The 15213-nt window shown below is 41.1% G+C and overlaps 1 protein-coding gene across 8 annotated transcripts in view; it reads right to left on the minus strand.

Annotated features, from left to right (window-relative positions):
* Positions 1–354: 354 nt before the first annotated feature.
* Positions 355–15213, minus strand: part of LOC141778954 (CUGBP Elav-like family member 3) — a 29494-nt gene continuing 14635 nt past the window's right edge. For 2 of the 8 annotated variants that reach the window (XM_074653532.1, XM_074653533.1), the window contains exons 5-15: positions 9427–9476; positions 8941–9077; positions 8764–8843; positions 7618–7773; positions 7037–7181; positions 6427–6576; positions 5300–5368; positions 4551–4655; positions 4276–4419; positions 3740–3903; positions 355–1429 (exon numbers count right to left, since the gene is read on the minus strand). In XM_074653532.1, coding sequence (XP_074509633.1) covers positions 3776–3903; positions 4276–4419; positions 4551–4655; positions 5300–5368; positions 6427–6576; positions 7037–7181; positions 7618–7773; positions 8764–8843; positions 8941–9077; positions 9427–9476 — 1164 coding nt within the window. In that variant the 3' untranslated portion in view covers positions 355–1429; positions 3740–3775. Of the gene's footprint in view, positions 1430–3301; positions 3401–3739; positions 3904–4275; positions 4420–4550; positions 4656–5299; positions 5369–6426; positions 6577–7036; positions 7182–7617; positions 7774–8763; positions 8844–8940; positions 9078–9426; positions 9477–15213 lie in introns of all 8 variants that reach the window. The other 6 variants (XR_012596158.1, XM_074653538.1, XM_074653536.1 and 3 more) reach the window with 6 other exon arrangements.

Below are 15213 nucleotides of genomic sequence, written 5' to 3' on the forward strand. Positions count from 1 at the left end.
CTCATCAAGCGAAAAAGAATAGTAAAAAACCTCATCCCAGAGGGAGGACAGTTCACTGGAAGCATGTTAACCAAGATAAAACAATTCCAGTTTTATTTAATTCTGCTGATAAATAAGTAGCCTACTCCCATAAACGAATAAAGGAGATAAGCTTGGCACTTCAGCTTATTGTGGGTGAAAACCTGCTCTCTCATGCTCTGCACTCACGCCCCCTTCTGGTCAGAAGATGGACGTGTTCTCTCATTTCTGTGGCATTTTTGTGTTGAATCCTTCAATTTTTCGTGTAAAATAGTGATTAAAACATTCTCTATCATTCTCTTCCACACATACACACTTAACAAATCACATTAGGACATTTAGTATGATACTTTTTATTTTAACTTAAAAAGAGAGTGGATCAAAAACAGGATTCAATAAATTAGAAATAAATAGAATTGCTGTAATAATTAATACATACATTATAATTACTCGATTGCAAGAGTCTGACAGAAACAGGCCCTCAAAAGGTTTTCTCTAGAAAATTCTAAAATCAAAATATTGCAACCCACTCAAACCCCTTCTCCCAATAAACAAAATAATTGATAAATTAGTAAATAAATAAAAAATAGCTCAAATATTAAAACCTCCCGAATAAAAGTGCAATCCCCCCCTCCCCCGAGTTTCACCTAAAATCTAAGTAGAAATTTAAAATAGGTTAGTGATTTCCCATTTTACAATTTGGAATGTAATATCCCTTTATGAGGATGATGATGTTACTAGTGGTAATAATAATAATCATAATAATAATAACAATAATAATAATGTCGCTGTGTCCTGTTCAGTGTTTATCTAAAGTAGTATTCTTTTTGCATTTTTTCTTGTTTTTTAAATGCTGCTCTTTGTAAACTAAATTATTTACAGGTCATTAGGATTTTCTCCAAAGTCTCTCTAACCTACTCATGTAGTCGTCTTTTTTGTATTTTCTTTCTTTTTTTATTATGAAACATCAGCCCCTCTATATTTGTCATGGAATAGACATGGTATAGACATGTTAAAGTCTACTGAAGTGATATATCATCATTTTTCATCAGTACCTTTCCATACATGCTCGGTCTGAGTTGTCTTAACTGTACTAAACACCCTGTTGGCAAACTCCACACAGACCGTGGTCAAACCCAACTCTTGGCTGTAAGGGTAAGATTACTGACTCGTGTGAACCGTGTGTATTTCTGTGTTGGCGTGTATGTGTGTGTTTGTGTGTGTGTGTTTGTGCACTTTATGTACATTTGTATATCAGCCTTGTACCGTTCGAGGTTCAGTGTTGAGAGTGCATGTGTATTCGTGTGAGTGTGTGTGTGTGGCTGCACTCCCCGGACGCTCAAAGGTAGCAGACAGTCTGAAAGCACTATGAACCCTGGGACTCCACCTCGGCTGGACTCTGAAAGGTCACCTGTGAGTGGGGAGGGAGAGTCGGGGGGTGGAGGGAGTGATATATAAACAAGGAGGGAGGGACAGAGAAGGAGGGAGAATATGTTAGAGAGCAAAGTTATAAATATCCGTCTGATCTTGTCAGACATGCTCCTCCCGTCAAACAAAACTCTTGTAGGCACGACTTGAACTGCTTTTCATACGTCTGGCGGCAAACTGCACCTTAGGATGCTCCTAGCTCGTCTTTGTTTCAGTTTCATCTCGGGTGAGTTAAATCAAGAAGGCATCATTCACAGTTGTAAAGCTCTCGTCTTTCAACAGCAATAAATCATGGTGCTTTAACACATACACACACAGTGTCTGGATCATGCAACTCAATACAGTGAAAAACCGTTATTCGTGTCCTTGTGTGATTTGGAAGTGTGTGTCTGGAGGTATGCGTGTGTTTGTAGAGCTCCATATGTGTGGGTGATCTTATGAGCATGTGCTGCACTCGTGTGCCTTGGATCATGGCAAGCAAACACTACTACCGACATGCATCACTCTCTGGCATTTGCAGTATAGAAATTCTGGGTGATAATTTTATTCTGACTGATGTAGGGGGCGCACACTGATTTGTTATGTAAAACTTTGTCTAGAAATAGAAACAGAATCATTTATTAATAATGTGTGCTGCCGTGTGACGGTGCATCCACACACGGCAGCTACACATTTCTCCTCTATGGTAAAGGTTGGGGTTTGTGTTGGTTTGAATTTACCTCAAACTAAAGATATCCTCTATTCTCTCTTTGTTATATTTCTCCCAGAATTCCTATAGTTGAAGGCTGTTCTCCAATAAGCAAGAGGCACTTGTTTTTCCACCATAACAACCACATACCCTTTACCTCAAAACACGAGCTAGAGGGATAGAAAGTATTTGACAGAGAAAAGGGGGAACAAGTAGGAGGAGAAAAGGGGACCGGAGGAGGAGGAGGAGGGGAGGAGTGAAGGGGGAGAGGGAGGAAATACCACAAAAGCAGTGATAGAAGATGTAAAAGAGACCAAGAAAGAGAAACAAAGGAGCAAAAAAACTGAAGTGCCACATCAAACAGTGTAACAAATCAGAATCCAGGAATATAAAACTCAGCCTATCAGAGTACAGCTCAACAAAATGCATGCTCGCCCAAAAATAGTGTGCTTTTGTCATAAAACTTTTTTTCTGTCCTAACCTGTTTGTAGCCTTATCTAAACGTCTATGTACTGTGCTGCATAATCATTTCATGGCCTCTTGTCCAACATGGCCTGCCATTGTTGTATGTTGCATAAAAATCATACTAGCATGTTACTTTTTTTCCCATCAAAATAATGTCATATTTTGCAGTAAACTGTTCTACATTTCTCCACCGGAAACATCTGGAAACCTCTCTTTACAGACACCAGTACAACGAGGATTATGCACTCACTGCATTACACACTAACAGTGTAACACAGACACATATGTACACATAGATGCCCACACTCACTACTTTAACCCAAACAATTTGTTCAAATAATAATGACACCAAACAGAACACTACAGAAACTGATCAAAAACAAAGCTGCAAAATAATAACGAGCGTTGCTGCAGAATTTATCAAATGACTATACAATGATTAAGTGTATCAAATATCCAATTTAATCAATTGATTCTGAGTACAGTCCTGGCTATTGACAGTTATTGATCAGTATGTGCACAGGTCAATACAAAATAAAGTCACAATGCACCAAACACAGTCTGTGGTCACTACAGCAACAGGACATGCAGGTCAACGCATGGCTGGTTGCTCAAGGTGACAGAACAAAAATTGCCAAGGGCAACCAACACAGGCAATCAATCGCCACAGCAACCCAAACACAGGCCAACCAATCAACTTACAACAATGCGAGAGGAAGGGGGGGTCGGGGCTTTATCGGTCACTAGGCAACCATTGCCATAGCGATGGGGTCCTCGTGAATTATGATTGGACGGAAGGATCTTGGGTGAGGTAAGTTGCCGTTTCAGGAAAAGATCAAAACAGCAGGAAAGAAAAGTAAATAAGATTGTGAAAGAAAATAAAAAGGAAAACAATATTTTAGTATTTTCACTTTTCCTGAGTTGTTGTAATATGAGTAACCCAACGTATATTCACTGATATGTCATGTTAAGCCTTTTTTCTTTTTAACTTTGTAGTACCATCAATTAGCATTGCAGTGTCAAAGCTAATGCTACCTTATCCACGTTTTTAACCTAATTTCATCTTCCTGCTCCCCCAACATACAACACCTCACTTCTCTTCATGTCGTGTCACTCATCACCTCCTCACCACCACCTCACCTCTCTTTGTTTCTTCTTCCTCCTCTTGGTTGTCACTCAGTATGGGCGGTTGGCATCTTTGGGCCTTTTGAGCTGCACTTTCAGTCTTTTCATGCCGATCTGGAAGCCGTTCATGGCCTGGATGGCAGCCTGAGCACTGGCTGGGTTGTCAAAACTCACAAATCCTGGAAGAGAGAGGAAAAGAAGAGTTGTTATTTTAATCCAACCTCTCTTCATCACCATGCCGACCAGGTGCATACTAGTATTTTGGGCTAAAGCAGAGCGTTTCAGGCAGTTCAGGAGCAATGTTTCTGTGGGGGAGAGTAACTCCCTTTGACGTGGACTTTGGGCTTTGTATCTTTGCAGACCTTTTACATGCACAAAAAAACGATATAACACACTGAAGGAAAGACAAAAAGCACAAAAGCTTAATAGGTACCCTTTAAACAGACACAATATCTTATGCTCCACAAAGTCACCCTGTCTTTTTCACTCGTCCTTTCCTTTCTCTGCTCTCCCCTTTCCCTCCCTCTTTCTCCCCCGCCTGCGCGTCTCACCGAAACATTTGCTCTGGTTGGTGGCTCGGTCAACAAACACCTTAGCTGAGATGACATTGCCAAAGGGCAGGAACATCTGCAGCATCTCGGAGTCACTGAACTCCTGAGGCAGGTGGTAGATGAAGATGTTACAGCCCTCTGGACCTGAAACACACACACATTAGGCAGAGCGTGATAAATTCTCTCAGGCTGTGAAAACCTTGTGATAAACAACTTTGAATAAGATCATTGGAGAGAGGGGTGTGGCCCCCCAGACAGACAGGAAGTCACATCACCTTCTCTCTGCTGCTGTTGCTGGGGCTGCTGGTGTTGCTGGGCAACCAGTGTTTGCTGCTGGGGGAACGGCTGCCCGACCAATCCGTAGGCAGCAGGATAGGCCGCTATTGGGAGAGACAGTAACAAAATTGTGATTGGGTGAAAACAACAGGTGGCAACATAGCAGCGTCCAATAGAATCATTTCGTTAGAACTGAAACGTCTCCTGCTGAAGGTGAAAACTATTAAATGTAACACTCGAATGGAGCAAGACACAACAATGACATTGTTGAGTCTGGTACTAGTACATTACATTCCCCATTTACTCCATAAGTATGCATCATGTATTCGGGTGATGTAAAGGTATCATTAGTTGGATTACATTATTACCATTGACATTAATGTGTCTCTTGTCGTGTGACACTGAAATCAGATAAATCACGACAAAATTAATTCAACCAATTGCCCTTGAAACACTTCCATCCTTGAGATGATGGCGGTCAAACTGAAAGCAGACACCTGGCCTTCCTTGTTCCCTACTTACATGTATCCTGATTTAACCTACTGCATGAGCTGCCTGCTGAGCTGCACATGAAGATTTATTTCTGATTGCACAATTTAATGTGGATTAGATTTTACATTGACACTTGTAATTAACATGGCCAAATGTGTCTCATTACTGAATGAACTGCATTTATCCCAACCCACAGTGAGAAGGCGTCAAACCCAACGAACTTCATCTGATCATTTTTGTCACCGGTCTTACTTACACCAACCTGTGTAGTGTTGCATGCCTGCATACGCTTGCTGTAGGGGGTCCAGGGCCGCTGGACTCTGAGCTGGAGATCCAGAAAATAGAAAAACAGTGAGAATGAAAAAAATACAAGCAATGTGATAATAAATCTCGGATTCCCCTATCTTAATGTCTCAGTTGCAATAGTCTATACGTCTGTATGCTTCTTAGATTTGATCAAAATACTTTAATATTTGACCCCAACCCTGTAACTGTCTTCTGATGGTTGCTGGAGGGTGACCTTGCAGATGTTTTTTGTGCTGTTTTAAATTTGTTTTTGTGTATTGTGTTGATTGTTTGGAGTATGTGATGCAAGACAAAATTTCATGTGAATGGACAATAAAGTTTAATCTAATCTTATTACATTTTCATGAAAAAAAGTGCAACTCCCACTTTGTGTAATAACCACTGCGATATGTAATAATTTATTACAAAATGCGGGGACATTTATTACACATTGCGTTCAGACTGTTAAATACAAAATGCAGCAGATTGTTACAAAATGCTGGTGTTATTACATTATGAAGTGAAAACATTTTTTTTTTTTTATTTATTTATTTTTTTATCATTTTGCGCAGTTATTACATAATGCGGTGTTGCAAGCTTTGTTCGGTCTGCCCCCAACTCCGAATATATACTCTCACCACGACACAGCATGTCATCGTGTTTACTTCTCTGTTGGCCATTTTTCTTAAAAGGAAACATGCCTCCCCTCCGACACACGACAGATGGATACAGGAAATCTTGGAATGCATAAAGCTAGAAAAAATAGGACCTGGAATCCCCTTTTGGACTTTATTAATAGCCTCACTATGTTGCCTGAGTAAAACCTGTTGGAGAGAATGACAGTAATCCAATTCTCCATCTTTCCATCTTCCTTTCTTTCTTTATTCGTTCATTTATTTTTGTAGTTTTATTTATTTATTTATATGTCTTATATACTTTTTTTCCATTAGTGACCTTGACCAACTGATGGGGGGGGGGGGCTGGATGGGGGGAACTGGGATGTTATACTACAGACATCTTATGTATATTTATACATGTTGAATTGCACTGTACTGTCTGCTGGAAAACCCAGTAAAAAGACTTATAAAAAAAACAAACCTTGATATGCGTGAACGCCATTGGTGTATAGTGCTTCTGTTGCTTGCTGTCCATTGGTTTGGGCCTGCAGACTGCTGTAACCGTTCACTCCTAGCGGCGGAGGGAGAGCTGGTACAGGTGTTGCTGCGATGGTTGGTGGAGTGTTAGTACCTACAGATGCAGATCACAGTCCAGATAATGACTCTCTGTCATTGCAGCTCTTTAACTATACTTCCTATATAACTACACCTGTTTATACACCTCCAAAATCCTTTTTTTATACATTGCTGTGCCTATACAAAATACTGTAAATCACATTAATAACTAAGTGCTTTAAACTTCTATTTTTATTGTGATGAAGCAAAGCATCTGAGCGGAAAGACTGCTGACCATAATGAAAATACTTTCACGTTTTGTGCTATAATATACAGCTGATAACTACATCTACAAACCACTATATTCTACAGCTCCTGTGAATGTGTCTGACCACATACAAGTGTTTTTGAGTATGCATGGCATGTGAGTGTGCGTGTGTGTGTGTGTGTGTGTGTGTGTGTGTGTGTGTGTGTGTGTGTGTGTGTGTGTGTGTGTGTGTGTGTGTGTGTGTGTGTGTGTGTGTGTGTGAGCCTACCCGAGGACGGCGTGATGGGCGTAATGGGTGTGGCAATGATTCCGTTGGCATTGAGCGCCGCCATCTGCTGCATCTGTAAGGAGGCAACTGTTGCCACAGGAGACAAGTACGCTGACTGGGCAACCAGGGCCTGCTGTTGGACAAGCTGTAGACAGGGAAGGAAACAGAGAGAGAGGAAGGGGATGGAGAAAAAGAGGGGGAGGGAAGGAGAAAGAGGGAAAAAAGTGAGGGAGAGACAGAGAAGACAGTTAAATGGATATGGGAAAAAGAGAGAGAGAGAGAGACAAAGAGAGGGAAAAGAGAGAGGAAGGGGCAGGGAGAGGGAGTGATGGAGGAACAGATGAATAGAGATCTAATTACAAGGCCATTATGTCCTGAGTCAGTGGGTTAATGGTTGTGTGTTGCGGGAAAGCTAATGCCAGATGACGTATGTTCTGTTGTCTGGGTAATAACATTAGCCCCAATTAGACCACTGATAGCCTCTTCAAACTTATTACATCCTTTCATAAGCACAGCACTCCCCTTACAAACTTAGTGTGTATACGTGCGTGCGGTGCAGTGAGTGTTTGTGCATTGCTTGCCTGTGCGTTGACCGCCTGCGTGTAGGCGTTGTAGGCGGGGAAGTTGAGGGTCATGGGGCTGAAGATGCCGAGCTGGGAGGCCACCTGCTGCATCCTCCTCAGCCCCCGCTCCTTCTCTGTGTCGGCAAACTTCACCACCAGACTGGACGACGCTCCCTGTGCAGCGAAAGATGGAGACAGAGTGCGTTTCAACTGCATGTAATGTTACATGTTATCTTCTTGATGTGTTAATGGGACCGAGCTCCATGTTTATTAATTCATTCATTTTCTCTATCCACTTAATCCTTTTACGATTCACATGGGGCTCAGGCCTATATCCCAGCATGTTGATGAGGCCCAGGGCAGCACCAAAGAAGACAGATGATTACATTACTTACATTATTACCTACAGAAAATTTAAACTGTCCCACGTGACTCATGCACATGTCTTCTGAAGACCGTGTGTGTGCTTCCCTTACCAAATAGAAGTTTATTCAAGCGTGCTATTAGTATATTTATTTTAAACTTAAAATAAGAGAATATACTTTCAGTTTACTTTTTATGTAATTATCAGAGATATACTTAAGTATATTTAGCTTATACTAACATTTATAGGGAAAAGTCTAAGTATACTTGGCTTATACTTGTACTTAATCTTTTGATCGAGATATACTTAAGAAAAGTATGATTAAGTATTCTTGCCTTATAAGCCTGCAGAAAGGTATACTTGGCTTGTAGAGTTTGTAAATGAATGTTTTGATACGAATTTACTTACCTATTCACTTATAGTATAGTTCATAGTATAGTTGCAGTACAAAATACAACTTAGATGTACACTAGTTGTGTAATCAAAGTTTACTATTCTTACCCTTAAAGTACACTTAAAAGTATACTTTTATAATCTAAAAAGTGGGCCAATTTAGTCCCAAGAAGTACTGAAGAAGTACACTTACAATTATACTACTAGTACATTGATATTAGTATTCTTACTACATAAAGTAGACTTGGGGGAAATATACTTGAACTTTAGTATACATATTGTATATATAGTATTTATTATTTTATGAAATATACTTCATAAGATAAACTTAAAGAATACTACTTTTTTGTACGGGTTGCCTTGTGTGTGTGTGTGTGTGTATTTGTAATGTCGTGCATTCAACTTACAGGCATTGTGCGGCTTCCATGCAAGCTGTTGATGGCAGCCTGGGCTTCAGCGTGTCCTTGGAATTTTACAAAAGCGCACCCTGCAACAAAACAGAGTCAGTCACAGCGACACAGACTGCATTCAATTACTACTAAATTAAATAAAGTAGTTAAGCAAATGCACTGTGTGTGTTTTACCTTTGCTGGTGCCGTCGGGTCCTCTCAACACAGTGCACTCGTCTATGCTGCCAAAGGGCTCAAACAGTCTTTTGACGTCCTCGTCGCTCTGTTGCTTTCCCAGCATGCCCACAAACAACTTCCTGTCCTCTGAGAGGCCAATAATGTGGAAGAAATTAAAGGAAATGATAAGAAATCAACAATATTTCCCCTAAACTGGTCACACCTATGTTGATCAGACGATAGCAGTTAATAGAGTTAATAGAAGTGGAAGCTGCTATTTGTGTCCACCAGGGAGCAGTATTGACTAGATGGGTAATGAGAGAGAGGGGAGTGGAAATAATGTGATTTGAATGTGTGTCTATGTGTAACTGTGTGTATTTAGCACCCCGTTGACTGCTTTCCATGTATATCTGATCCAACTTGACATCTACCCTTCTCTCTCTCTGCCACAATGAAATGTGTGTGTGTGTGTGTGTGTGTAACTATGTTAAGGTGCTTGTCTCACCTCCTCTGCCCTCGCTGTCAGCCGGTTTCACCTGGATTGGCCGGTTCATCTGCAGAACAAACAACATCAACACAGATGGTCAACATAAACAAGTCTCTCTCCATTTGTCTTATCACAGGGACACGTCTTTAGGATTGACTCCACTTACAGTAAACAGTCTAGTGACATTTGCTTCACGGTTATTTCATTATATATTTCATGGACGTATTTTTAAGCACATTAATCAACGTTTCTGTAAATGTGCCAGAGGTCAGAGAACTATTTTGAAACCCAAAAAAAGTGGCAAGTGAAATGAGAAACTAGTGGAAGATAGTAATACAACTGCAAGAGTAAATGAAAATATATCAAATGTCAGCTACTGACCTGCATTAAATAGCTTTTAAAAACAATAACATTTTATATTTAGCATAGGAAGTCGGGATCTATGTTGACAAATTATTTTCTTACGGAGGCTTTTGAATAAAATGTTAAAACTTTAATTACGGCACTGATGGTGTGTGTGTGTGTGTGTGTGTGTTTGTGTGTGTGTGTGTTTTAGTTACTGATAAATCAAGGTTAGCAGGTGACAGGTGTGTCTGCTCTCTTTCTCTGTCAAAACACACATAACCTTACTACCTCTGATTCCTCTCTCTCACACACACACACAGGGTGGAGGGGGGATTGAGAAGTGACGAGATTAAGGATGCAGGCCAGCTGATCTGGATTACAGAAGAACTACGGATTAGATGAGGGACAAGAGTAGATTGAGATAGAGAAAAGAGAGAGGGGGCAGGGAGGAGGGGGGGAGATGAGATGACAAGTGTGTGAAGCGAACAGGCGCAGTCAGCTAAAAATAAAAGGATAGAGAACGAGAGTCAGGCCTGGGGGACCCCGACTGACTTCGACCGACTGACAGGGCAGGTGGAGGCCAAGAGGAACCCGGGGAGTGAATGGAAACACTGGAAAAAAGAAGTATTACAGGAGGAGTGAGACGGAGAGACGGAGAGTGGGAGGATGAAAGCAAAGCTGCCCCTGAGAGGATGATTCAAAAAGAATAGAAAGAGAAAGAGGAGGAGGAGGGGGGAGCGGGGCGTGATTCAGTCGTGACTCGCTCAGTCTAAAAACTGTCACGACTACAGAGATCCATCGTCTTGAGTGCTAATGCATGCAAGCATACACAGGTTCTGAATGGCCCACCCATGCATATACTATGTACAGATGCACAGGTTTATCACACACACACACACAGAAATGCACACACAAACATGCTACACACACACAGTGCTTAGTCATAGCACTGAGGCAATGAGACAGAGTGTTAATGCCAGAGGGATGCGGTGGGGGAGGAGAAGGGCTGCAGAATGATGGCGATGAAAAGAGGAAAGAAGCACAAGGAAGGGAGAAAAATGGATGGATCCAGAGGAGGAGAGCAACATGGATACACAAAGCCAAAAATAGAAGAACACAGCGTGCTTGTGGGGTAGACACTCATATTTTCCAATCCAAGCTTTGAAATGATGCAAAAAAACAAATCAAAACAACCATTTTTGAATAAACATCCTTATCAGTCAGGCTCAGATTTTAAAGTTCCTCACTCAGCTGCAACAACGTGTAAAATGTACTAATTAATGCCTTGTCTCGCTGCCAGTCAAAAAGTGATTTTAGTGTTGAAATAGATGCATTTTGCATCTATGACAGGGAGGAGAAAAACTCAGAGGGAGGAACAGAGGATGAGAAAAGGGACGAAAAGGGACAGAGAGGAGGAGGAGGAGGAGGGGAAAGGGAGGGGATGAGGAGGAGGAAGAATGGAGAGAGGTCCCAGTGGGGTGTTAAGGCAATGTAATGAAGCTGGTAATTGAGGAGAGGGCAGAGTAGAGAGAGACAGATCCATACATTTGATTAATCAGCTCTTAGCTGTCACCACAAAGCTATTGATCTAAGGCAAGGCCATCACACACAGTCGGAGGAACGAAACCCACGCAGATGCAAAAACATCTGTACGCACGTTCACGTTCACACACAAATACACACACAAGGTCTGCAGAGGAAGGAATGATGCACATTTTTAACCCGCACATTTATTGACTTGAATTGTTGTCATAAACAAAGTTACCGATACACCCGTCTTCACAGCTTCCAGTGACCTTGGATTCAAACTGTCCATCCAGCCATCCATCCATTCATCCATCATATCCCAGTCCTGGTCCTATTGCTATCCATCCACGCTGCCATCCATCTTGCACTATCAACTCATCAATCAGTCGTGTCTTGTTCATTGATTCCAGCCTGTGTTGTAGAGCAGGCTGATTGTAGCTAGATTTGTGTCCACTAACCCTTTCTCCATCCGTCTATCCATCCATCACCTCTTCCATTACTTCCTTCATTAGCCCTATCCAAGCTCATCCTCGTGACTGTAAAACAGACTGAACAGACAAACCTAATGATTCCCAACTACAGCTTATCAATCACGCCTTATCAATCTATTTCTGTGTGTATGTGTTTGCTTGAACTGCACTGACCTTTTGATGATTTAAAGTAATCAGATAATATAAAGCTCAAATGATGAGCGGGATAATCAGAGGAGATAAAGAAACCGAACACAAGACAGCAGGTGAGAGGTGCACACCGCTGCTACAAAGACAACACAATGGCATCGGAAAATTGGCATGGCAACCGGCTCGTTGTCATGGCAATGATATGACGGCACACTGGGTAGGTAAACAAGGATGCTGGTTGCCAAGGGCGACTGCTGTGCTCTTCGCGTAAACAAAGAGAGTGCTTTGCTGGCTTCATACTATCCTCCTCAACATCTCTCCCCGACCCATTTTATCTCTCGCTGAGTTCATGTTAGGAGGGAAGAGTGAGCGTTGAGTAAAAATGTATGAGAACAGGAGATTTATGAGAATGATGTAGAGATGTGGGCAGTACCCAGAGGGAAGAAGTAAGTGTGATTTGGCTCTGAGCAAGAGAAGGTGAGGGAACTGAATCTATATTGTAGTAGAGTAATTAAAATTCCCTTGAGCCTGGGAGAAAAATGCAAATAAAGTACAGTCCCTGCTAGTCAGTCACACTGTACTCCACTCTTTTCCCTTCCTCTACTCCAACACACATGAACGGCCACACGCTCCTTTCAAGTAAAATTATCCTCTAATTACTCACGTTCCAATTAAGACTTAATTAACAGTAACCATCTGCAAGCGTGCGCACGTACAAGGAGCTGGCTTCGTACTGTAGCGAGGTTTGATCTGTCCTGCTGAATACTAAGAAGCCCCGTTCTGGATCTCTGAGGAGAGGGAATTCGTATTTGAGCAGCGGCGCGACGATGCACGAGGGCGAGATATGTGATATATGATCGTGTGTGTGTGAGCTTGCATGACCGCTCAGTGGAGGCACGTCCACTGACACACGCATGACCAAACCCTGCAGCTCCATTTGCATGCTGTGTGGTGCCAAAACAAACACACAAACAGTACATGTCACTCACACACACACACACACACACACACTGTATATACACTACACTTTTCTCCACACCACAGAGCGCCCGCCCTTTTGCGCACACAGAGACAAACATCCTACAAACATACAGTTAATCTTACTCCCTGCAGTAACGCAGAGAGGATTGTGCCAGGATTAGGGGATATTAAATCCTTGGATTATCCAATCAAATCGTATTCCACCCCCTCCCCCACCTACGCAAAATCAGTGGAACAAACCATCACGCCACATCATGAGGGTAGGGGGTAGTGTGCGTATCTATGTAAAATGTGTGTGTGTGTGTGTGTACATGCACTATTTGAAACATGGATTAAAGTAGTGTTAAATCAATGTTATCAGTTTGGCAATTCTCCACAAAGGTCCCCGCAAACAAAAATATAAAACTGATTACAGTGTACGGCATGACAACAGACAATGGTGTGTGTGTGTGTGTGTGTGTGTGTGTGTGTGTGTGTGTGTGTGTGTGTGTGACACACAAACACTCTCTCTTCATATCTGTCTTCCTCACACACACAAACGCGCACACACCCTCCCCCCTTCAATTTCCCTCTGGAACACTCCATCCATACAATTTCAGATGTCCATTTTCCAGAGTGCACAAGAAAGGAAAACTATTTTTATCCCTTCTCCACGATCTAGCATTATTTCTCCCTCTTCCTCTTCCCCTCTTTCCACTCTCAACTCCATAATCCCTCCATACCCTGCCTGCCTGATGACATGGGCATCTCTGATTTTTTATCTTTTCCCCTCCATTCCCTCCATTCCCTCCTCTCTCTCTCTCTCTCTCTCTTCCTCCTCTCGTGTCGCTCTCTCATTTTTTCTCAATCATTGACGTAACATGCCTCACAGGCCTACAAACTCATTATCATCAGTGTAGTGAACCCTTATGTTGATTTGGAAAAAACGAAATTGAGCTAAATAGAAGGGCTGTTCACCCCATATTTTTTCCCTCTTAAAAAAACATTGTTTTACATAAAACTAAATTCATTTTTAATATAATTCTGCCCTGATTTTAAACTTGAAATTTACTTTTCAAGCTGATTACTGTAAAATCAGATGCTGTATCGATTGTTTCTGCTCCAGTATAAGTGAAATAGCTTAGACTGTACACGTTTTTACGCTAGAACTCCGCAATACTTATAACATAAATAAAATATCATAATATTTCTGATAGAGCTGTAATGGTTAATCGATTAGTTGTCAACTATTAAATTAATCGCCAGCTATTTTGATCTATTAATCGGTTTCAGTGATTTTTTAAGAAAAAAAAGTCAAATTACGTAAATGTGAATATTTTCTGGTTTCTTTACTCCTCTATGACAGTAAACTGAATATCTTTGAGTTGTGGACAAAACAAGACGTTTGAGGACGTCATCTTGGGCTTTGAGAAACACTGATCGACATTTTTCACCATTTTCTGACATTTTATAGACAAAAACAACTAATCAATTAATCGAAAAAATAATCAGCAGATTAATCAACAATGAAAATAATCGTTAGCTGCAGCCCTAATTTCTGATTTAATAACTTGATGATGATAACTGCTGGTGTTTTCACAAGATATTGACCCACACATTTGACAAGCAATAATCTGTAGTATGCATATGATGACCATGACGGTAGGGGAATTCATTTTTTTATTTCACACAGGTAGAATGTTCTGATAAATTCAGGAATTAAAACACTGTCAGCGAATTAATATGCAACTATTTTAACAATAAATTCATAATTTAAGACGTGTTTTTTAAGCAAAAATACCACACAAAAAAAAGAAAAATTTTAGGAAAACTGGCATAGCATAAAGAACACACCAGAAATACACCATTTTATAATAGACAAAAATATACTGCATGCAGAAAAAGTGCATGGTTTTTGCCCAAAACTGCATGTGATTACGTTAAAGTGGGCAGACTCGTGGGTACCCATAGAACCCATTTTTATTCACATATCTTGAGGTCAGAGGTCAAGGGACCCTTTTAGAAAATCCCAATGCCAGTTTTTCCTCGTCACAATGTAGCCTAACCTGGAGCGTTGTTTAGCCTCTTTCAAGACAAGCTAGTATGACATGATGCCAGTATCTTCACTCTAGCTCTAAAACTGAGCCCGTTACATCCTCTGAAAGATGGAATAGCGGCTGCGTCCGCAAGCGGGCCATCAGATGTTTAAGCAGTCAATTAAAAATCGATACAGTGTTTTGGAGAATCAATACAATATCACAACACATAATATTGCGATACTCATGTGTATCGATATTTTCTTTCACCCCTACTTTATACTGTAATCCAGTAAAAGACAGAAAGATACTACAT

The sequence above is a fragment of the Sebastes fasciatus genome, chromosome 12 (assembly GCF_043250625.1).
Source record: "Sebastes fasciatus isolate fSebFas1 chromosome 12, fSebFas1.pri, whole genome shotgun sequence".
Taxonomy (NCBI): Eukaryota; Metazoa; Chordata; class Actinopteri; order Perciformes; family Sebastidae; genus Sebastes; species Sebastes fasciatus.